Source organism: Hippocampus bargibanti, linkage group LG07 (genome assembly GCF_051943395.1).
Source record: "Hippocampus bargibanti isolate YZ-2025 linkage group LG07, ASM5194339v1, whole genome shotgun sequence".
Classification (NCBI taxonomy): Eukaryota; Metazoa; Chordata; class Actinopteri; order Syngnathiformes; family Syngnathidae; genus Hippocampus; species Hippocampus bargibanti.
The window spans coordinates 10,401,589-10,425,138 of NC_142740.1; the positions used below are offsets into that span (position 1 = coordinate 10,401,589).

Consider the following 23,550-nt stretch of genomic DNA (forward strand, 5'->3'; position numbering starts at 1 on the left):
TAACCCGCACAAGTCATCTGTACAATTGATGCAAAAAGCTATCAACCCAGCTAAACAATCACAATTGATGAAAAACGAGATATAATTATCACAGAGAAAGCACCGACAAGGAATCATTCCTCAAGATGGTGGAAGAAGAAGGCTACATTCCTCATCAGGTGTTTAATGCTGAGGAAACCGGACACTCCATTACATCAAGCCATTAACGACCATCACAAAGGTAAATAAAATGACTTTATTGTACAGTTTATTTATTTAATCATAATACTACAGCACATTTATTATACATAAAATAAGGTATATTTTGTGTAGTTTTAAGACTTAGAAAATTAGAAAGTAGAAAATTATGTTTTATGGGCACCTGGGAACACATTATTCTCATTTTAATGGTTTCCTATGGGAAATTAATTTTCAGGATACTCACTTTTCGCCTTACACACTCTGTCTGGGAACCAATTAAGTTCGTAAGCCATGGTCCCACTGTACTTGTTAATGGCAGATATATGCTCATGCAGCGACATGGAGCAAGGTCACAAGATACCAGCTCAAATGCTCAACAAATCAATCAAATGTAGCCTCACTGTAAATTGGGCAACTGTAAATCATCCATGTTGTCCATTTGAGGGCATGCATACTTAAAGGACAACAAACACAATTTTTTTGTTTCCTAACTGACATCAGAAAAACGTTTTATAGAATCTAAAATACCCAAAACACACATGCTGATAGTTTTAGTCAAATGAAAAACACCAATAAAAATGACTTAAAGTGTCCCAAAACTACTTCAAAATGACCTTAGAAAGTTTCAGTTTCAGAAGGTTCCGCCTCCTTATTTGTGACGTCACCCCAAGACGTCTTGACTTGCTCGAGAATCAAAACAATGCCTACAGATTCGGAGAAGATGCTTTCTTGTTACTCATCCAGTTATGAATTTGATTGCAATAGTTCTGAAGAGGAAAGCATAAATGTTTGCAATTGATGAAAGAAGTCCTTCCGTGTCATTTTGAGGCATCTGGACTGCAATGTAGCGTCCGAGAAAATGCATAATATAGCGCCGAAGCTCCGTTGGAAATGGGCTGATTTGTCTGCTGGGAATTCGTGTCAACTAGTATCCAATAGTAGTCTTGGTGCAACACACAATGATTCACCATCGCGTTATGTATTATCTTATAATTTCGCCATCAACACGGATCAACACGAAGTTTTCAGACCAAACAAAGTACTCAAAATGCATTGTGTGTCGCTTTCTCGGTCACGGGCGTTCCAAACGTGACGTCACGTGGGGATCGTCACCAACTCAAAAACAAGACTTCCTGAATATTCATTCCGACTTTTAAAACGTAAAATATAGCTATATGCCGTTGAATCTTTGTAAAATACGCTCAGTAGAAGTCATTTGAAGTGATTTTAAAATTTATGGACACAACCACCTTTCGGGTTCTTACTCAAGTGGACAGCTGATCATCTATCCAACCATTTTCCAGACCGTGTTATCCTCATGAGGGTCGTGGGGGGTGCTGGAGCATATACAGCTGATCATGTCATCAGGTCACAGAGAAGAAAGGGTTAATTCAATATTTGATTTTATATATATATATATATATATATATATATATATATCCAAGTCTCGTTATATCGATATCGGTTATATCGATAGTACTGCTTATTACGATACTATTTCTATGAACTCAAGGAGAAAATTACATGCCCGCAGGATCGGATATATCGATAGTCCGGTTATATCAATATTTTTTCCGACTCCCGAGAATATCGATATAACGATATATGTGTATATATATATATATATATACATACTTACGTACCTACCAACCTACCTACCTACATACATACATACATACATACATATATATATATATATACAGTAAAGTCTCGTTATATCGATATTCAAGGGAGTCCGAAAAAATATCGATATAACCGGGACTATCGATATATCCGACCCTGTTTGCATGTAATTTTCTCTGTGCATGCATAGAAATAGTATCGATATAACCGGGACTATCGATATATCCGATATCGATATAACGAGACTTTACATATATATATATATATATATATATATATATATATATATGTGTGTGTGTGTGTATGTATGTGTACATATATATAGATGTATGTATGTATGTATGTATGTATGTATGTATGTAGGTAGGTAGGTAGGTACGTAGGTAGGTAGGTAGGTAGATCGGTCGTTCGTTCGATCGATTGATCGATTGATACACACATTCATTTATTTACTTTTTTGTTTGTTTGTTTATTATTTTTTTGTAGATTGTCCAAATAAGAAATGGGGTCCTTACTGTGACAAAGATTGTCCAGAATGCCTCAACGGTGGCGTCTGTCATGATGTGGATGGAGACTGTATCTGCCCTCCTGGATTCATGGGAACTCGCTGTGAGACAGGTTTGACATTTGAGCAATATAATTTAACATATTTTTTTAGAATGTCCTTTTCATATTCCCAATTAAAAAAGTTATACATTATATGAAGTAGCTTAATTCATTCACAAGTTGAGGATCCCTGCCAAATTGACAATTCTAACTAGCAAATGCAGAATTTTTATGTTTAATCTGGCAACTAGATCGGTGTGTCCCCTTCCAACTGCCTCATCTATCTATCTATCTATCTATCTATCTATCTATCTATCTATCTATCTATCTATCTATCTATCTATCTATCTATCTATCTATCTATCTATCTATCTATCTATCTATCTATCTATCTATCTCTCTCTCCCCATCCATCCATCCATCTATCTATCTATCTATCTATCTATCTATCTATCTATCTATCTATCTATCTATCTATCTATCTATCTATCTATCTATCTATCTATCTATCTATCTATCTATCTAGTATAACAGGTGAAAGAGTAATTAAGACCCTCATTTCAAAGAGGATTTTGTTGTTTTGATGGCTCGAATGATCCACTTTGAAGAGCTTTGTCAAAGTCAAAGTCAGCTTTATTGTCAAATATGCCTATATGCATGACATACAGCACAGATGAAATTACTGTCCTCTCGGACCCAGCGTGCAAGGCACTTATAATGACTTCAACAAACATAATAAACATGAAAACGGCAATTTGCCGGGAGCGGGGAGCCGCTGCGTGTTTGCGCGGCACCATCTTGGGGGAAAAAAAATAATAATAATAATATGACAACACAAAGACACACCGAGTCATTCATTCTTCAGGACTTGCTTATACACGTGACTTTTGAAAGATAATGATGGCATGGCTCCTTAACCCTTTTCTTGTGACTGCCTTCAACTCATCTCGAAGATCACTCAGAAACTCCAACACTGCATTGCTGAATAGACAACTGATTAGTTTGGTATTTCAAACATATTCACATGAGCATCGATCTGTTCTCCTGCCTGGTTCTCATTTTAACTGTGACTCCTCATCATTCACCATTCACCATTGCGCGCAAATGTGTAATTTGCATCTACCTTTCAGACATTTCAGGGACAGCAGTTACAGCAGTGGACAGCCTATCATGTTATCAGGTTACAGGTTATCATGATTGGTCCATGAAAGGATTAAAAATGCAAAAGCAGTCATCACAGTTCATCACAGCCTGCTGAATTAAGTTGCGCATGCTGCAGTTACTCCTCTCCAAGAACATGCATTATGAACCACAATTTTGGCAGATGTAATTCTCGTACCACCTGAATAGTAGATAAGCTTCTCCTTCTGTTTGCATAAGGAAACTAGTTTGTACCATTTTTGAAGGCCAAAATCTTTAGTAAATTAGGGCCTACATGCTGCCTGAAAACTTCTGACCAAGACTGCAAGAGTCAAAATGCACCACAAATACATTGAAATTCACCTCCTTGTAGTTGGGGGAATAAAAACATTTTGATGCTTCTCTTGATCGTTTGTAGCCTGCAGAGAAGGAATGTTTGGCCGAAATTGCCAAGAGTCCTGCAGCTCAGAGCGCGACTGCAAGGGCCTGCGATTCTGCCTACCCGACCCTTATGGTTGTTCTTGTGGTAGTGGCTGGTATGGGAACCGATGCGAGAAGGGTAAGCATGATCTACAGTAATTTTGTCAACATTCAAGTGGACATACTTTAATAATGCACTGCATGTGTTTCAGTATTGTATGTATTTATGTGTACATGCTTGTGATTTTGTCAGCCTGCCATAATGACATGTATGGACCCAACTGTAGGCTGAGCTGTCAATGTCAGAATGGAGGAATGTGCAATCGCTATAGTGGGTGTCAGTGTCCCACAGGATGGAGGGGACAAAACTGTGAAAAATCTGGTAAGTTTTTATCTGGGTCTCATGGGGCTGTTTATATTTACCAGGCTTGTTACAGTTAAAGGACAACCCACACCATTTTTTTTGTTTTTCTAACATTTCTAGTTCTGTGGAAAATAGGTCAGTGACAATGAGGACAGAGCTGGAGCCAATATGATTATAGCGGTTATGCCCTTGCCGTGCCCTTGTCTTTGTTGGTGCAGTTGGGTTTTGTCCTTTTTTCTGTGGCAGAACCATGATGGAAGAGCACATGATTGATTCGATGACTGCCATGTACAACTGTTTTAGCACCTCCAGTGGCAGGCTGATCCTCATGAGCATTGGAAAGAAGTACATTCTCTGCAGGGCTTTTTTCAGGATGGAGTTGGTGTTGTCTCGCAGTACATTTCATGTCCTGGGAAACTGTGACTCCCAGGAACTTGAAAGTCTCGTTGGTCGACACGGGGCCGTTAGATTAGATTAGATTAGATTAGATTAGATTAGATTACTTTTATTGGTTTCGCAATGGGGAAATCCACAATTAACAGCATCAAAGTTATGAAAGGAAGAGGAAAGGAAAAGAAGAAGTAGAAGAACAAAATATAGGAGCTGCTGTAAAAGCAGCCACTTGCGGCGCCATCTTGAAGTCAAAATGATGGTAGACTGTTTCAAGCAGTCACACAGCTCCAGGGATCTGTTGAAGTTTTGTGTGAAAACTGGAGCCAATTGGTCAGCACAGACTTCCAGGGAGAAGGGTGACACATTGTCGTCTTCACAGATTTCTTAATCTTCTGGTGCTCGAATGCTTGTCTCTCATCAGGTTCCTGGATCTGTAGGGCAGAGAATGGGGGTGACAGCATCGATACAGTAGTTTCTGGTAGAGGTGGACAGGTGTGGGAAATCGGGTTATCTTTTTCGAATCGGCAAAAAAATGTGTTTAGCTGATCACGCAGACCCTTATTGTTCACTGCTTTCAGGGATATTGACCGACAGTTTGTGATTGGTTTCACGTCCTTCCACACCACTGTTTTTGAAGCCTCTCCGCATATGTTCTTTTTGCTATTAATTAGCGAGCATCGACTCCCCAATGCTCAGCAACTCTTTCCTCGTGTAAGTTGTGTATTGTCGGCAAAAACTAAAAAAAATGACAAAAACAGGGATAATACTAGGGTGTGCGGAATTGACGCTGCCACCGTGTTGGCGCCATCGTAATTGTCATCACCATGTCATGTATGTATGTATGTATGTATGTATGTATGTATGTATGTATGTATGTATGTATGTATGTATGTATGTATGTATGTATGTATGTATGTATGTATGTATGTATGTATGTATGTATGTATGTATGTATGTATGTATGTATGTATGTATGTATGTATGTATGTATGTATGTATGTGTGTGTGTATGTGTGTGCGTGCGTCTGTCTATCTATCGATCTATCTATCTATCTATCTATCTATCTATCTATCTATCTATCTATCTATCTATCTATCTATCTATCTATCTATCTATCTATCTATCTATCTATCTATCTATCTATCTATCTATCTGCCTGCCTGCCTGCCTGTCTGTCTGTCTGTCTGTCTGTCTGTGTCTGTCTGTGTGTCTGTCTGTCTGCGTGTGTTTGTTTGTTTGTGTGTGTGTGTGTGTGTGTGTGTGTTTGTTTGTTTATTTGTGTGTTTATTTGTGTATTTGTTTTTCTGTGTATTTATTATTTATTTATTTATTTATTTATTTGTTTGTATGCATGTTTGTTTGTTTTTTTGTTTGTTTGTTTGTTTTATGAAACAATCTCTCCCACCAGACAGGGCCCCAGAGATTCTTGACCTGGATAGTAATTTGGAGTGGAATCTGAATTCCAACCCAAAGATCTATTGTTCAGCTACAGGAAATCCACTGCCCAGTCATAACAGCATTGAGCTCCGAAAGTTGGACAGCACTGTGCTCAAGGTAAGAAGAACAATTATGCCCCGGAAAATTCACAGCCAGCATGAAATTCACAGCAAAAGGAGAACAAAATTGTATTACAATTTCAAGAGAATCAGAGTTGTACCTTAAACTTCGAACCGCAGAAATATAGCTCAAGTGTCCTGCTCAAAATGACAGGTGCTGTTGTGAGTTACTGTTCATTGCAAGATGTCCGCATATCTCTTGAGACATCTGTACTGCAGCAATAGACAAGCTCAAAGAAAAGTGTCAACAATCAATCCCATACAAAACAATGTGCTGCATAACAAGTCATTATGTTGTTCATTCTTATTACCATACCAGACATAGTCTTTTCAAACTGCAGAAAAGTTCAGTTAGAATTACTCATCAATCTCAATATACTTAACCAACAAATCAACTAAACACGATGAAATCGTAAGATCTGTTTGAAAATAGCACAATTAATGTGCAAAGTACACAATAAACTGCTCTCCAACACTACTCAGAATCTATCCAAAATGTAGTGATACAAGACTTGACACAAGAATTATGAATCAAGAACACACATAAAGCAAAAGTGTGTTTCTGTATGAAGTGGTAATTTGTGGAATTATTTAGGAACTGACTTGAAAAGCTGTGCATCGCTTGCTCAGGTGCAAAAGTAAAGTACAAATGCAAACGATTTAAGTGTGACTGCTTATGTACTGCAAGTATATACTGTATGTTGGAGGTATGTTCAGTATGTACAAGTGTAAATGCTATTGCATACTGGAATAGGTCTGTCGTGTGAAAAAATGTTTGTCCATTTCCTGATTTATTTTTTTGTATTTCTGTCACACTTAAATGTTTCAGATCAAGGAAATTTAATTATTACTCAAAGATAACAGAAGTAAACACAACATGCTTTTTCAAATAATGTCTTATTATAAGTCTATCGTTAAAGGGAAAAGAACATTCAGACCTACATGGTTTTATGTGGAAAGTGTTTGCCCCTGTAAACCTAATAAGTGGTTGGCCCACCCTTAGCGCAAACAACTGCAGTCAAATGTTTGCAATTACTTGTACTTGTACTGAGTCTTTTATAGGGCTGTGGTGGAATTTTGGCCTACTCATCTTTGCAGAACGGTTGTAATTGGAGGGTTTTCGAGCAAGAACCACCTTTTTAATGTCATGCCACAACATATCAACAGGATTCAGATCCTGACTGACATCCCACTCCAAGTCTTCCTTTTGTTTTTCTCCAGCCTTTCAAAGATGGACTTGCTGGTCTTTTTGGAGTATATTGTCCTACTGCATCACCCAAATTCTCAATTTGGATTAGATTTTGCTTTTTCCAGCCCCCCAAGCACCCCCCCCCCACACACACACACACAACAGAACTAAACAAAAAAGGGGGAGAATTTAACAGAAGAGAATTAAACATTAAAACAGTATGGTTTCAACCTTAAAAGTTCAACGTAAAACTGGGCATTTTTAAAACAGAATGAGTTTCACTGCATTTTTTAAAAATAATATTTTATGTGTCTTTGTTATTTGTGCTTCTTTATTGACAGGCATCTCACACTGTCATGGATTCAAATAAAAGTATCGCCATGTTTGAGATTCCACGTCTGAGTGCTGAACATGGAGGATTATGGGAGTGCAGGGTGTCAACCAAAGGAGGGCAGGACTCCCGTAAATTCAATCTTACCATTAAAGGTTGGTCTTAAGGAATTTCAATTATTAATATCAGGAGAAGGGTATTTATTTGCTATCTTTTAGCTAGCTACCTAGCTGGCTATCTATTTGCTATCCATTAACTATCTATTAGCACATGTAGCTATGTAGCTGGCTATTTATTAGCTATATGGCTATCTAGCTAGTTAGCTAACTGTCTAGCTGGCTATCTACAGTATTTGCTATCTATTGGCTATCTGTCTGGCTAGCTAGCTATGTATCTGGCTGTTTATTAGCTATATGGATATCAAGCTAATTAGCTAAATGTACAGCTGGCTAGCTTTCTATCTATCTATTTGAGTTACTTCCGGGTTGAGTGAACGCTGGCGCGTGTGGCTGCCGCTTCTCACCCGCTGAAAACCGATCCTGTGACTGTAACGTGACCTTGAGAGTTTTGAAAGCCGCTTAGAAATGAAATATATTATTATTATTATTATTATTATTATTATTATTATTATTATTATTATTATTATTATTATTATTATTATTATTATTATTATTATTATTATTATGACACCGTTTTTTTCTAATTCTTGTACAGAACCACCGGTGCCCACCACTGCTCCCATACTGCTGGAAAAGAGGAGCAAGCAGCTACTTGTAATGCCAATGGACTGCCACAAAGGAGACGGGCCCATTGTCTCCACCACCCTCCTCTACAAGCCTGTTGGGAATGAAGATTCTTGGTCCTCCATCATCGGTAAATAGAGTATAATTATAACTCACCCTGTGAGTGCAATAGTCCTTCACCTAGCAAATTGTTAAATATAGTGTCATAACTTTGAACCTCCAGTGTACAGTGACAAAGAGCCAATCACACTGATGAACTTGGAGCCATCAACACGCTACCGTGTGCAAGTCCAGCTGACTCGCCCCGGTGCGGGAGGAGAAGGGGTACCGGGACCAGAGGCTATCATGGAGACAGATTGTCCTGGTAAAACAAACAGACTGTGACAGACATGTGTTTGATTTGACTTGAAATATCAAATATGAGTATATTATGCCTGGCTACATCTAAAATCTAAAACTGAGACATGTTTTTATATGCAATGTAAACGTCCTTCAGAGATGCTATGCAAAAGATCCAGAATAATATTGATTCCCAAAATGTTTTAAATGAATGTGTCTGTTCTGATGAAAAAGAAATGTTTGATCAATTCTCATAATATATATGAAGGAATATAGTGTAGTGTCTGCTTCATAACAACTTGGACAAGACTTTTATCATTTTCGTATAGGCCACTGTGCATTTGAGACATTAAAGGACAACCGACACCTCCGGACAAGTTGTGTCCATAATTTGTAAAATCACTTCAAATGACTTCTACTGAGCGCATTTTACAAAGATTCCACCACATAAGAAGAAGAATCATGAAGCACTGGACGTGATGTTATTCTGTCCATTTGTGCCAATGGATGGTCCTCACATGAGATTAGCCTTGATGTTGAGAGTGGTGTGGGAGCTATGCCTCAGGGATGGGAGGTTGTGAATTTGGGACACATTGTCAGTAGTGTGCCAAAGAATCATTGGGTGTTTTGGCCTTTTAATCACTAGACACCCTCATCGATGGTGGCCAGCGACAGGTTGATCACGCCCGCGCTTGTGTCTCATGCCCAATCAGATGTTGAGAAGCTGGTGGGGGGGAGGGGTGTTGTGTCTTAGGTTGCTGTTCTATGAGCCCAACAAGGGTCCTTCCTCTTCATCCAGATCCACTGCAGAGCCTGCCCGTGGATACCCAGGTCTTTTAGCAGCCTGATGGTGGAGGAAGCCACAAACCCTCTGCATCCAACTTCAATTGGATATACCTTGGCTTTCCATCCCCGCTGTTGCGCATCCACTGCGAGTTCTGTGTAGCGCAGCTTCTTGCGCTCATAGGCCTCTTCAACAGAGTTTTCCCATGGGACTGTGAGTTCTGCGATCTAGACAGCCTTGAGTTAAGGGGACCAGAGCACCAAGTCTGGTCTGAGGGTGGTGGCTGCAATCTCCGCTGGGAAAAGCAATTGCTGGCCAATGTCAACCCACATCTCAACTTCTGGTTTGGCAGTAGGATGGTTGGGCGTTTTCTGTCCCTCTCGGATAAAAGTCAATGGTGCTGCGCTGGACGTCGTGGCTCTCATTGGCAAGGAGTTGATGATATTCCTCTTGCTCTCAAGGACAACTGCCAAACTCTTCAGGACCTGGTTGTGCCTCCAGGTGTAGCGACCTTGTGTGAGGCTGGTCTTACAACCGGTCAGGATGTGTTTGAGAGTTCCTGGAGTTTGACAGAGGTCACAGGTTGGATCCTCGCCATACCATTGGTGGAGGTTTTTTGGAAATGGGAGCACATCATTGATAGCTCTGATGATGAACTGATGTTGCTTGCCTCCATTTCCCAGAGATCCCTCCAGCTGAGCTTTCTCTTCTCCAGGCCTTCCCACCTCATCCATTGTCCCTGCTTGGCAAGAGAGACAGCCTGTACAGTTATTTCAGCTTCCTCTTGGCGGCGCACCTCTGACATCGCCATTTTCCTTCTTTCCGATGTTGAAGCCTTCCGCCAAGAAGGTTTGTTTGTAAGGCCAAACCCCCCTCTTCCTAGCTGAACGTGTCCCACGATATCACTGTGCCTTAGGGCTGCTGTGGCCTGCTGCACTGCAATGGATGGTGTCCATTTCCGTAACTTGGCTGATCTTCCGGTCTCTAGAGTCTGAGAGGGTCATCTGAAGTCTCACTTTAGCGCACTTGTACTCTTCAGTGAGGCTTGTGATTGGAAGCTCAAGGACCCCTTTGCCATAAAGGCCGATGTTGGACAGACAGCATGGAACACCAAGCCAGCGTTTCACATATCTAGTGATGGCTCGCTCCATCTTCTCCACAGTTGAGAGTGGGACCTCTTAGACTGTGAGTGGCCACATTACCCGAGGGAGAAGGCCAAACTGCAGACACCAGAGTTTATGCTTTCCTGGCAGCTGAGTCTTGTTGAGGTTTTCCAGACTATTGGTGATGTCCTACTTTAGTTGCTGCACTTGGTCTTTGTCTCTGAGGCTTGCATTGTACCACCTGCGCGGTTCCTCAGACACCATTGGTATTGGGTCATCACCAATGCAGAACTTCACATTTTTTAGCTGTCCCTTGACGATTGAGATGCTGCGTGACTTGTTCGGCTTGATTTTCATCCGGGCCCATTTGATGTTTTCCTGCAGTTTTCCAAGTAGCCGCCTGGTGCAAGCTGCGGTAGTGGTCAAGGATACGTGGGAAGTGGATCCCATTCCTTGTTCATTACCCCCCAGCACCCACCTTGAGGCCCTGATGATGACCTCCATGGCCATTGTGAAGGCCAGGGGTGAAATCGTACAACCTGCCATGATGCCGACTTCTACATGTTGCCATGATGTTGTGAAGTCAGGTGTTGTGAAGCAGAGTTGCAGGTCTTCGAAGTAGGGTTTTACCAAGGCAGTAATGGGTAATGGAACATGGAAGAAGTTGAAGGATTCTCAGAGAAGGTTATGGGGAACTGAGCCTAATGCATTGGCCAGGTCGTGGAAGATGACATGAAGATCTCTTTTGTCTTTCTTTGCCGCTTGGATTTGGTGCCAGATCATACTAGTGTGCTCCAAGCAACCAGAGAACCCAGGGATGCCAGCCTTTTGTACAGATGCATCGACGTACTTGTTATTCTCCAGGTAGGTGGAAAGTCTCCGTGCTAAATAAAGAAGATTTTCCCCTCAACGTTGAGAAGGCTAATTGGCCGGAATTGACTTATGTCTGCCGCATTCTTCTCCTTAGGAATTAGTACGCCTCCGCCATGCCTTTGGTATCATCCCTTTCTGCCACACAATCCTCATGAGTCTCCAAAGATAACGCAGAATCTCTGGTGCGTTCTTGTAGAGCTTATATGGAACTCCATTTGGCCCCGGGGCTGATTCTGATCTTGCACGCCGTACTGTATTGTCCACTTCCTTCCATTTTGGAGGGCCAGTCTCGAGGTTGAATTCTGGTGGTTCAATAGGGGGGATGTCATGTGGGATAGCTAGTTTTTCCTGCCTTTTTGTGTCCTGGTGGACCTTTTCCAGATGCTCTTCAAGTTCCTGCTTGGTGGTTTTCAGGATTCCGCTTTTGTCCTTCGCGAAGAGGTCTTTGACAAACTTGAAGGGGTTTTTATAGAACCGTGTTCTTGTGTGTTCCTTGTTCTTGCGATGTTTTCTCAAGTTTTCTGTCCTTCGTAAGGTTGCGACCGGCATTTGATGTCCCTTTGGAGCAGCATGAGACCTTCTTTCTCTGCATCAGATGCCTTCTTCCACTGTTTTCGCAGGTCCCTTCTTTTTCTGACCAGTCTGCCTATCTCTTGCTGCCTCCTGGATTTGGTTGGTGGTGGTCTTGCATTGGCGGTTTTCCGGATGTACACTCCAAAGCGCTCCTCCCCGTAGTGATAGATGATGTCACCAATATTTTCCAGCTTTTTCTCTGATGTGCCCACTTGTTGCTCCAAGATGTTGGTCAGATCGTTATTGACGGTTTCCCACTCTCTTTTCTCGATTTTGGCTTTTGGCCACTTCACACTTGGTCTGTGCCCTTTGATCTTGTCCTCCTTGGGAGGTCTCTGTGGTTAGGTGGGCTCTTCCATCTTTCGTTCTGTAAGTGCATTACCATCGTCCTTGACAGGGGTGTAGACGCTTTGCGAACTTTGGTTGTCGTCCCGTCGCTGTGCTTCACTCGACTTATTTGACGTCTGACTTCGTAAGAAATATTGGTCAATGCGAGGCCCTTGTCTCTGCTTTACCAAGCACTGTCTCTTCCCTTGGTGGATCTTTAACCCGATAGCTGATGTTACTTTTGCCATGTTCTTGCTCGTAGTCAGGTTCGTTCCTGGGTCGGTAACCGTGTTGTCAGTCGTTGAGCCATCTTACGCCCCCGCTCTCACAGGCTCTAGGGGTATCTTTCTCTGTATTCTTTCTAGCTATATTTTACGTTTAAGACTTGCGCTGCATATTCAGGAAGTCTTGTTTTCGAATTGATGACGACGCCTGACGTCACGTCACGTCAGGAACGCCCCTGACCGAGAAAGCAACACACAATGAAATTTGGGTACTTTGGTTGGTCTGAAAACATCGTGTTGATCCGTGTTGATGGCGAAATTAGAAGGAAAAACACATAAATAACGCAATGGTGAATCGTTGTGACGACCAATTGCGGTAACACCATGTAGAACACAAATTCCCAGCAGACAAATCAGCCCATTTCCAACGGAGCTTGTGCACCATCTTGTGCATATTCTGGGACGCTACTTTGGAGTCCAGACGACTCGAATTAATACGGAAGGACTTCTTTAATCGATTGCAAACATTTATGCTTTCCTCTTCAGAACTACTTGAATCATATTCATAACTGGATGAGTAACAAGAATGCATCTTCTCCGAATCTGAATTCCCTGAGCCCATTGTTTTGATTCTTGAGCAAGGCAAGACGTCCTGGCGTGACGTCACAAACTGGTGGCGGGACCTTCTGAAAATCCCCATTTCCGATGTCATTATGTGGCAGTTTTTGAAAACTAAGTAACTTGAATTTGTGTTTTGAATTTGACTAAAAATATCAGCCTGCGTGTTTTGGGTATCTTAGATGCTACAAAACCTTTTTCTGATGTCAGTTAGGAAACGAAAAAATGGTATCGGTTGTCCAAGCTCCATTTAAGGAATTTATCAGCCTGTGGAAATGGAGGTCGCCAGAGGAGGTCGCCATTTTGTGCCTCTTTTTCGGTGAGACATTTCCCCTCAATGTTGCCTCATAATGACACAGAATAAATTATTTAATCGATTGCAAACAGGTATGCTTTCCTCTTCTATTTGAATCATATTCATAACTGGATGTGTAACAAGAAAGCATATTCTCAGAATCTGAAGCCATTGTTTTGATTCTCCAGCAATGCAAGACGTCTTGGCGTGACGTCACGAAGTGGGGGAGGGACTTTCTGGAAATGCCCAATTCGCAGCTCAATTTTTTGCAGATTTTGGACACTTGAAGTCATTTTTGTTGCTGTTTTGCATTTGAATAAAAATATCATACTGCGTATGATTTGGGTATTTTAGATGCTATAAATCGTTTTTCTGATGTCAGTTAAGAAACAAAAAAGTGACGTTGGTTGTCCTTTAAGTGCACATGGTAAGTAATAACTCATGTATGAAGCAATGCCACCAAATTGCATCTGAGCTCTTCAGGAGGTTCCTTAGATGTCATGACATGATTTTGACTCTGGCGTTCTGTGGGCTATTGATTCTGAGATAATTATCTCTCCCCTTGAGAATACGGCCACTAATTTCATAACAAAATGATGTGAGTCAGAGTACAACGGAATGCACTGTAGCTCAGATTCACAGATCAAATTTTCAGAAAGAATGGAAGTTTAGTAGATGAAATGGACAAGGCTGTTGCGGGCCCCCGTAGTTCATCCTGTGTTCTCTGTCACTGCAGAGCCCACAATTCAACCAGAGATTGACATCAGCTTGGTGGAAGGTCGCAATATCACTGTGCGATGGCGTCTGCCCAGCAACAGTGGCATTAATATCGACACAGCCAGTCGTTTTTTAGTGCAGCTCTTCGGCCCGCCACCGCAAGGCGAGAAACTTCTGGAGGAAACAACCCTGTTAAATGTCCACTCCAAAAAGTTCCACAACATGGAGTATCAACAAGACTACACAGTGGTGGTGCGCCTCATCAACTGTGGCAGCCAGGGGCCTCCTTCCAAACCGTATCACATCCGTATCAACAGCCAGGGTAACTAGCAATTCAAATTAGGTTGCAAAGGAGCAAAACTGCAATAAAATCCTCTTTTTTAAGGAGGACTCTCCCAATTAAATGGGGAGGGAAGAGTTTCTTAGATTAATGAAGCATGGCAGATGCTCACTGGTTGTATGTGGAGTCTCACTACCTACTCATCTTGTGAGGAGGGCCCTGAGATATTCACATGGAAGCAGTATACTGCATGTAATAATAGTCCACAACTGTGAATGGTCCTAACAAGGGTCATGTGTCCTTGTCACAGGCCCATCTCCCCCACGGAACGTCCAGGCTCTATCCCTTTCTTTGTCAGCCATCCAGTTGAGGTGGCAGCCCCCCGAGGATGTAAATGGAGGCGTCATGAAATATGTCATTGAGTACCAGCCAGTCAGCCAGGGGAGCCTACACCTTTGGGTGGACACAGATGATGGCAACAAGACCACGAAAGATGTTACAGCGCTCAACAGCAGCACAGTCTATCAGTTCAGAGTGAGGGCTTTTTCCAAGGTGCCAGGAGAGTGGAGCAAGTTTGTTCAAGCAATTACACAAGGAGATGGTAAGTTGCTAAAAATCAATCCATGATTAACTTCTTTCTCAATAGTACACCCTTGTGCAAATCAATTGCACAACCCCGTGATATTGACAGTTTGCTGGTTGAAATCATTCTGAAGCTTGTGAAAAGTTCAGAACAATGTTTGCCACGATAGGGGTGGAGTCTGTCTGATATACTTACCCAACCACATTCCCTAATTACTTCTCTCATCTCATCTCATTTTCCGTACCGCTTATTCCTCATTAGGGTCGCGGGGGTTGCTGGAGCCTATCTCAGCTGTCTTCGGGCACGAGGCGGGGGACACCCTGAATTGGTTGCCAGCCAATCGCAGGGCACACAAAGACATACAACAGTCAGTCTCACACTCACACCTAGGGACAATTTGGAGTGGTCAATCTGCCCGCCATGCATGTTTTTGGAGTGTGGGAGGAAACCGGAGGACCCGGAGAAAACCCACGCTGGTCCGGGGAGAACATGCAAACTCCACACAGGGAGGCCGGACCGGGACGCGAACCGGCGACCTCTGCACTGTGAAGCCGGTGTGCTAACCACTCGACTACCGGGCCGCTCCCTAATTACTTGTTTATAAAATTATAATTAATGGATTACAATGTAATTACAATCTAATCCCCTTTCCGTTGGGTATAAAAAGAAGGGGTTTTTCATATAAATCAGTTCTTCAACGGGATGTATACAACACCGTGGATTTCTTTGCACAGAAGGACATTATTGTGATGGATTGGCCTGGCAATTCACCGTACTTGAACCCGATTGAGAATTTATGTTCAATAATCAAGATTCGTCTGCGTGAGAAAGATTGCACAACAAAAAAAGCCCTAATTCAGGGACCATTCCATCATCAACAACTGTCAAAATCTGGTTGATTCCATTCCAAAACGCATCGCTGAGGTGATAAAGAACAAGGGAGGACACACTTCTTACTACAATGTACATTTGAATCGTTTGAGTTATCAAAAAATGAAAACATACCATTTTATGCCAAAATAAGAGTGTGGTAATTAATTTGCACAAGGGTGTATATTAGCAAAAGGTTTGGCTCTTTCAAAAAGAAGTCAGTAAATCTACTCCGGGGCTCAGTATCATAATGCATTTTTGTGCTTTATTCTTAACTTGTGCTTAGCTGCCAAGCTAAAATCTCTGATAAATAGCTTGACTGCATTTATGGCCTGTTTTATGTTATCCAAATATGAGACAGGACCACCCACACAAGTTACCAAAAAGATCTACTCAGGATCATATGACAAAGTCCATTTATCTCATCTGCCTGAAAGTCATCTGCTCCTTATTTTTTCTCTCTCTTTCTCTCTCTGTCAATGTTCTCTTCCCAAAAAAAGGCATGGAAAGTCTAACACCGACCACACACGGTGTGGCTTGGAAACCAGCAGGGGACAACTACCAGCTGTTGGTGGCAGTAGTGGGCTCAGTGACGGTCACATGTGTAACCATCCTGCTGGCGCTGCTTGCGCTTTTCTTCATCCGCAAAACTCTACTCAACCGTCGTCGCACATTCACCTACCAGTCTGGATCTGTAAGGAATTTATCATTTATGCATTTTGTTATGCATTTCAAAAAGTTAAGGTGTTTCCGAGCTTCTTTTTCGAATACTCCCATTTCATTCACACCACATTGATATGTTTGTATTATTGCTGAGATGAACACTGCTGACATCAACAGGGTGAGGAAACAATTCTGCAGTTTAATTCTGGAACTTTGACCCTAACCCGAAGGCCTAAACCCATCCCCGAACCCCTGACTTATCCGATCTTGGAATGGGAAGACATTAAATTTGAGGATGTCATCGGTGAGGGCAACTTTGGACAGGTGTGGTTGAACAATTGATATTTTATTCTCCGCATTTCCTTGTGCTACCATATCATGTGAGTTAACAATAATTTTACAATTAGGTGATCAAAGCCATGATCAAGAAAGATGGCAACAAGATGAGCGCTGCCATAAAGATGCTGAAAGGTAAACCAATGCAATATTTGCTGTATTTATGTATGTACAGTGATACCTCGGCTTACAAACGCCTTGGCTAACGAAATTTTCGGCTTACGAACGCTAAATTCACGAGAATTTAATCTTGGCATCCAAACTGTTTTTCGGGATATACACGGAGCGCAACAAAGAGTGATGTGTCGTTTGTGAACAAGCCCGTTTTCCAAACAAGGAAATGGCAGCGGACTTTTTTTTGGTCCTCTATTCCCCGGCCCCAGTCTTACGTTAAAGCCGCACGTGATTGGTCAAGAACGCAGCAGTGACGGAGGGTTACAGAAACACAGAGCTGCAAATTAAAATCGATAGCCAGACGACAGAGAGAGAGTGACCCCCCCAACCCCCATTTCTCCAGAAAAGGAAATGGTAGCCGACTTTTCTTTGTACTCTATTCCCTGCATCCAGTCTTCGGTTAAAGCCGCACGTGATTGGTCAAAAACGCAGCAGTGGGGGGGTTACAGAAACACAGAGCTGCAAATAAAAATAGACAGGCAGACGACAGAGAGTGAGAAAATGGATAGAAAACACAGTAAAAATTGGACTCGTTTCAACTTCATTGATAGTTCAAACGCAGAGTGCAGACTGCAAGGTTAAAATATCCCATCAATCAGGCTCCACAAATAACCCGCTTTAAGCCATCTGTACACTTAATGCAAAAAGCATCAACTAGCTAAAATTATTGCAGAGAAAGCACGGCAACTTCACTCAGATATCGTCAAGAGGAAACCTGGAAGTTTGTCATCCATTAATGATTTCAAGGCTAGCCACGGATGGTTTGAGAACTTTAAGCGCCATACAGGGATTCATAGTGAGTGGTGAGGCAGCCAGTTCTGACGATAAAGCTGACAAAGCTGACAAGGAATCATTCCTCAAGATGGTGGAAGAAGGCTACATTCCTCATCAAGTGTTTAATGCTGATGAAACCGGCCACTCCATTCCATCGAGCCATCAACAACCATCACAAAGGTAAATAAAATGACTTTATTATATAGTACAGTTTATGTCTTTAATTACAATACCATAGCAAATGTATTATACATAAAATAAGGTGTAGTATGTGTAGTTTTAAGGCTTAGAAAATTAAAAAGCAGAAAATTATGTTTTATGGGGGCCTGGGAATGGATTATTCTCATTTTAATAGCTTCCTACGGGAAATTAATGTTTGGGATACACACTTTTTGCCTTCCACACTCTGTCTGGGAACCAATTAAGTTTATAAGCCAAGGTATCACTGTATATTATTATGTATTAGGCTGTATTTAAGATGCAGATGGGAAGCTCCATTTTTTGTGCCATTTATTGAAAAACAATCTTTCTGTTTTTCAACTCCTTGCAGAGTTTGCCTCAGAAAATGACCACCGAGATTTTGCTGGGGAATTGGAAGTGTTGTGTAAACTAGGCCAGCATCCCAACATCATCAACTTGATTGGAGCGTGTGAGAACAGAGGTTAGGCCCTTGGTCTGTTATTTATTTATTTATTTGTTTATGTATTTAATGTCCTGTAAAATCAATACTGGCAATCTTTACTTTGTAGCGTACAGTAGACAGAACTTTGTTTAATGTTTAATCACACTTAATCACAACGTAATATGATCTACTGTTGATTAACTCTATTCCTTTTGTTGTTTCTCACCATGTGGTGACAAATGATCGTCTGTGTAAGCTCTCAGTCGTACAGGAGTGGTCCATCGATGAGAAGGTTTCTTCAGCCGTCATCTGTACAAAAGTGAAGGTTTCGGACGTTGAGTGAAGGTTTCAGTTCGCTGACGAAGCCTCTTGGATAGGAGGCGAAACGTCCGAAACCTTCACTTTTGTACAGATGACGGCTGAAGAAACCTTCTCATCGGTGACAAATGATGGAAACTTTTCTATCCACTGAAGGTATTTTTGATGATAATGACGGCTATTAAAATAGTCAGTTAAATTGTTTTTTTTTCCATTCATTCATGTGCTGGACTGCTTTATGCTCGCTAGGTTCCCCACCTGTCTTTGGGCAATGCGTGGGGGATACCCTGAACCGCTCGCCAACCAATTGCAATGCGCACAGAAACAAATAACCATTTTAAATATTTAGAGTTCAATCAGCCTGCCATAAATGTTTTTTGGAATGTGGGATGACACCGGAGGACCTGGAGAAATCCCATACAAGCATGGGGAGAACATGCAAACTCCACACAGGGAGGCCTGAGCTGGAGTTGAACACGGTGCCTCTGCACTGTGAAGTCACCATGGTAACAACTTGACCACCAGGCTGCCCCAGAGACAGTGAAATATCATTAAAACATTCACCACGATGGACCAATTCAAAACAACCCCTGAGTTCTTGGCTCATTCCATCATCCTTCTGTTTATCTTATTGTCTTATGTTTGCTTAAAATATTTCTGACTGATGTGAGTATTCAGTATGTGTTTCATTGCTATGACTTTCACATAGTGTGCTTTGATTCTGGCAATGTTTGAACAAGTTGTAAATTGCATTAAGCATGTTTATAAAACACAGAATAGTCTACATTTTTACGCAAATTGCAGAGCCAAATCAGCCCTCAAATGTAAATATGTACTCTAACATGTAATTGTCAAATTAACCCCTCAAACATACTGTATGGGCCTTGCTGTTAAACACCGCAGAAGAAAATAACTTTAATAGATGTCTATTCAAATTGAAAGATTTTGTTTTGGCATAAAATACACTGCAAGATTGAATGCAAATTATTCACAAGAAGCCTCTCCCAACAAACTGGTTGAGGAAATGTCAAGCCGAGAATCGTCAACACTCAATCACAGAATACGTACAGGCAAACTAGGATTCACATCATCATTCAGATTTATGGGGCCTTAATTATTTCCCGATGTACGTATAAGGCACACCGGATGACGAGGCACACCAATGAATGGTTTATTTTCAAATATTTTCCTTATATAAGGCGCACCATCAATGAATGACATGTTAAAAAAATTCCTTATACTGTATAAGGCACACCACATTATAAAGCGCTACAGTAGATGGTGGGGTTATGTTTTATATATCCCAGCATGGACCGCACACTACTTCTTCTACAGGAGGAAATGGAGGCGGAGGCTGCTGACTGTAGTGGCTGCTGACTTTTGTGGCTCAATATTACTTCACATATAAGGCGCACCGTCGTATAAGCAGCAGGGTCTTCTTTTTTAAGAAGATTTTGGGTGTGCCTTATGCACTGGAAAATATGGTAACCTACCATCAGAATCAGAAAATCAGAATCAGGAAACCTTTAATCATCAATGGGGAAATTTCCAGTCCACAGCAGCAATTTGAAAGGGCATGGGATAGGGGGGGTTAAAAGGATAGAAAAACAAGATATTCTAAGCAGAGTAAAAATGTCAGCAGACTGAGATGTATCCTGTAAATGTGCAAAACCGTATCAAGAAAGGTATATTGATGTATGTAGCTGTATTGCATCAACCCATATTTACAGTACAAGTGTCCAGTTTGTTTGTTTGTTTGTTTGTTTGTTTCAATTGTGATTATTGAGAATTGAGAAGCCTGACAGCAGTCGGTAGGAATGAACTTGCAGCGCGGGTGTAACAGTCTCTGGCTGAAGGAGCTACCCAGTGCTGTCAGACTGGGCAGGAGTGGGTGGGAGGGGCTGTCCATCATAGCTTGCATGGTTTTGCACTGTGAGATCAGGCATGAGTGCCCAAAGAAAACTCCCACTAGCATAGGGAGAACATGCAAAACACCATACAAAAACAACCAAGCCATGGTATGTGTGCAGACTCATAAAACATTTATCTGCTTTTCATTGCCTCTTGCCCTGAAATACACCATACAACTAGAACATCTATGGAAAATCCTCATGACCTTGAAGAGCTCTACAAGATAGTGTCATCTCTTAAAGGATAACCGAGGCCTCTGGACAAGTTGTGTGCTTAATTTGTAAAATCACTTCAAATAACTTCTACTGAGGTGCGTGATGATGGGAGGGGCCGTCTCCCGGGAGCAGCGGAGGAGGTGACAGGAGGGGCGGGGCGCGCCCAGGACGGCGACGAGATGTGACAGTGCCCCCCCCTCAACGGACGCCTCTTGGCGGCCCACCAGGTTTGGAGGGGTGAGCCGCATGGAACGCCCGGATGAGAGATGGGTCGAGGATCCAGGCACGTGGGACCCACTGTCGTTCCTCCGGTCCATAGCCCTCCCAGTCGACCAGGTACTGCACTCCTCTGCCCATGCGCCTGGAGTCCATTATCTCCCGCACGGTGTAGACCGGTCCGTCGGCCAACATCCGGGGGGGAGGTGGGGGGGTGGGCGTGGGGGCTAAGGAGCAGGTTTCCACTGGCTTGAGGAGGGAAACATGGAAAACGGGGTGGATCCTCATGGTGGGTGGCAGCCGGAGCCTCACCGAGACCGGGCTGAGGATGGCCTCGATGGGGAAGGGACCCGTGAAGCGTGGGCCCAGCTTGGCTGAAGACCCTGCCAGCCGAAGGTCCCTCGTCGACAGCCACACCTCCTGCCCGACCTGGTAGTTGGGTGCCTGTCTCCGGTGACGGTCCGCCACCCGCTGGTTCCGGGATGCGGTGCGTGTCAGGGCGTCCCTGGTTTCCTTCCAGACTCGGTGGGCCCGTCTGAGGTGATGTTCAATAGACGGGACCTCCACCTGGCCCTCCTGAGTGGGAAACAAGGGCGGCTGATAGCCACAGGCGGACATAAATGGGGACCGACCTGTGGCTGCGGAGACCAGGGAGTTGTGGGCGTACTCCACCCAGGGTAGGTGCAGGGCCCACGACGCCGGGTTGTGGAGGCACACGCACCGGAGGGCCGCCTCCAGGTCCTGGTTCTTCCTCTCCGTCTGTCCGTTGGTCTGGGGATGGTATCCAGACGACAGGCTCGCCGACGCCCCTAGGGACCGACAGAAACGTTTCCATACCTTGGACACGAACTGCGGTCCCCGGTCCGACACGATGTCCGTCGGAATCCCGTGGAGACGGACGACGTGGTTAACCAGGAGTTGAGCCGTCTCGATGGCGGACGGCAACCTGGTTAACGGGACGAAGTGGGCCGACTTGGAGAATCGGTCCACAACGGTAAGGACGACCGTCTTGCCACGGGAGGGGGGGAGGCCTGTCACGAAGTCAACGGAGATGTGGGACCAGGGTCTGGACGGTACCGGTAGCGGCCGGAGGAGTCCTGCCGGGGGCTGATGGGAGGCTTTCCCACAGGCACAGGTCGGGCAGGCCTTCACGAAGAGGGTGATGTCCCTCCGGAACCCCGGCCACCAGAACCGTTGGGCGATGAGTTGGATCGTCCTGTTGACCCCCGGGTGACAAGCTATCTTGGAGGTGTGCCCCCAGACGAGCACCTCCGTGCGAAGAGGGGGGGGGACGAACAGGCGATCCTTAGGACAGCCCCTGGGGATGGGGGTCGTCCCCTGGGCTTGCTGTACTTTTCTCTCAACCTCCCACCTCAGGGCACCCAGGATGCGTTGGGCCGGCAGGATGTTGGTGGTGGTCTCCTCCCTTTCTGCCGGCTCATGGATGCGGGATAGGGCATCGGGCTTGGTGTTCTGTGACCCTGGGCAGTAGGTGAGAGAAAAGTTAAACCGGGTGAGGAAGAGTGACCATCGGGCCTGTCTTGAGTTTAGTCTCTTGGCCGACCGGATGGCCGCCAGGTTTTTATGGTCCGTGAAGACGGTGAAGGGGTGTTTCGCTCCCTCAAGCCAGTGTCTCCATTCCTGAAGGGCCAGGACGACCGCCAGCAGTTCCCGGTTGCCGACGTCATAGTTGGCCTCGGCGGGGCTGAGCCGGCGGGAGAAGAAGGCGCATGGGCGTAGCTTCTGGTCCATGGGAGAGCGCTGGGATAGGACGGCCCCTACTCCGGATTCGGATGCGTCAACCTCGACCGTGAACGGGAGATCCGGGTCGGGATGACGCAGAACTGGGGGGTTAGTGAAGGCAAGACGGAGGTGGTTGAATGCCCCCTCTGCGTCGGGCGTCCACCTGAAGGGGATCTTAGAGGACGTGAGGTTAGTGAGGGGGAGTGCCTTCTGACTATACCCGCGGATGAAGCGGCGGTAGAAGTTGGCAAACCCCAAAAACCGCTGAAGCTGTTTGCGCGTCTTCGGGATCGGCCATTCCACCACCGCTTTAGTCTTAGTAGGGTCGGCCCTGAGCTGCCCCCGCTCCACGACAAACCCTAGGAAGGACAGAGAGCGGACATGGAACTCGCACTTCTCTGCCTTCACGTAGAGCCGGTTTTGCAGGAGCCGCGCCAGGACCCGTCGGACGTGTTGCCGGTGCTCCTCTGCAGAACGAGAGAAAATAAGAATGTCATCCAGATAAA

General features: G+C 43.7%; 1 protein-coding gene across 3 annotated transcripts in view; it reads left to right on the forward strand.

The window, feature by feature from the left end:
* Positions 1-23,550, forward strand: part of tie1 (tyrosine kinase with immunoglobulin-like and EGF-like domains 1) — a 42,674-nt gene that overhangs the window by 8,169 nt on the left and 10,955 nt on the right. For 2 of the 3 annotated variants that reach the window (XM_089000815.1, XM_089000814.1), the window contains 13 exons: positions 2,290-2,421; positions 3,908-4,048; positions 4,163-4,291; positions 6,076-6,221; positions 7,754-7,898; positions 8,458-8,616; positions 8,710-8,850; positions 14,359-14,661; positions 14,930-15,220; positions 16,573-16,766; positions 16,913-17,059; positions 17,143-17,206; positions 18,570-18,680. In XM_089000815.1, coding sequence (XP_088856941.1) covers positions 2,290-2,421; positions 3,908-4,048; positions 4,163-4,291; positions 6,076-6,221; positions 7,754-7,898; positions 8,458-8,616; positions 8,710-8,850; positions 14,359-14,661; positions 14,930-15,220; positions 16,573-16,766; positions 16,913-17,059; positions 17,143-17,206; positions 18,570-18,680 — 2,103 coding nt within the window. The remainder of the gene's footprint in view (positions 1-2,289; positions 2,422-3,907; positions 4,049-4,162; positions 4,292-6,075; positions 6,222-7,753; positions 7,899-8,457; positions 8,617-8,709; positions 8,851-14,358; positions 14,662-14,929; positions 15,221-16,572; positions 16,767-16,912; positions 17,060-17,142; positions 17,207-18,569; positions 18,681-23,550) is intronic. The other variant, XM_089000816.1, reaches the window with a different exon arrangement.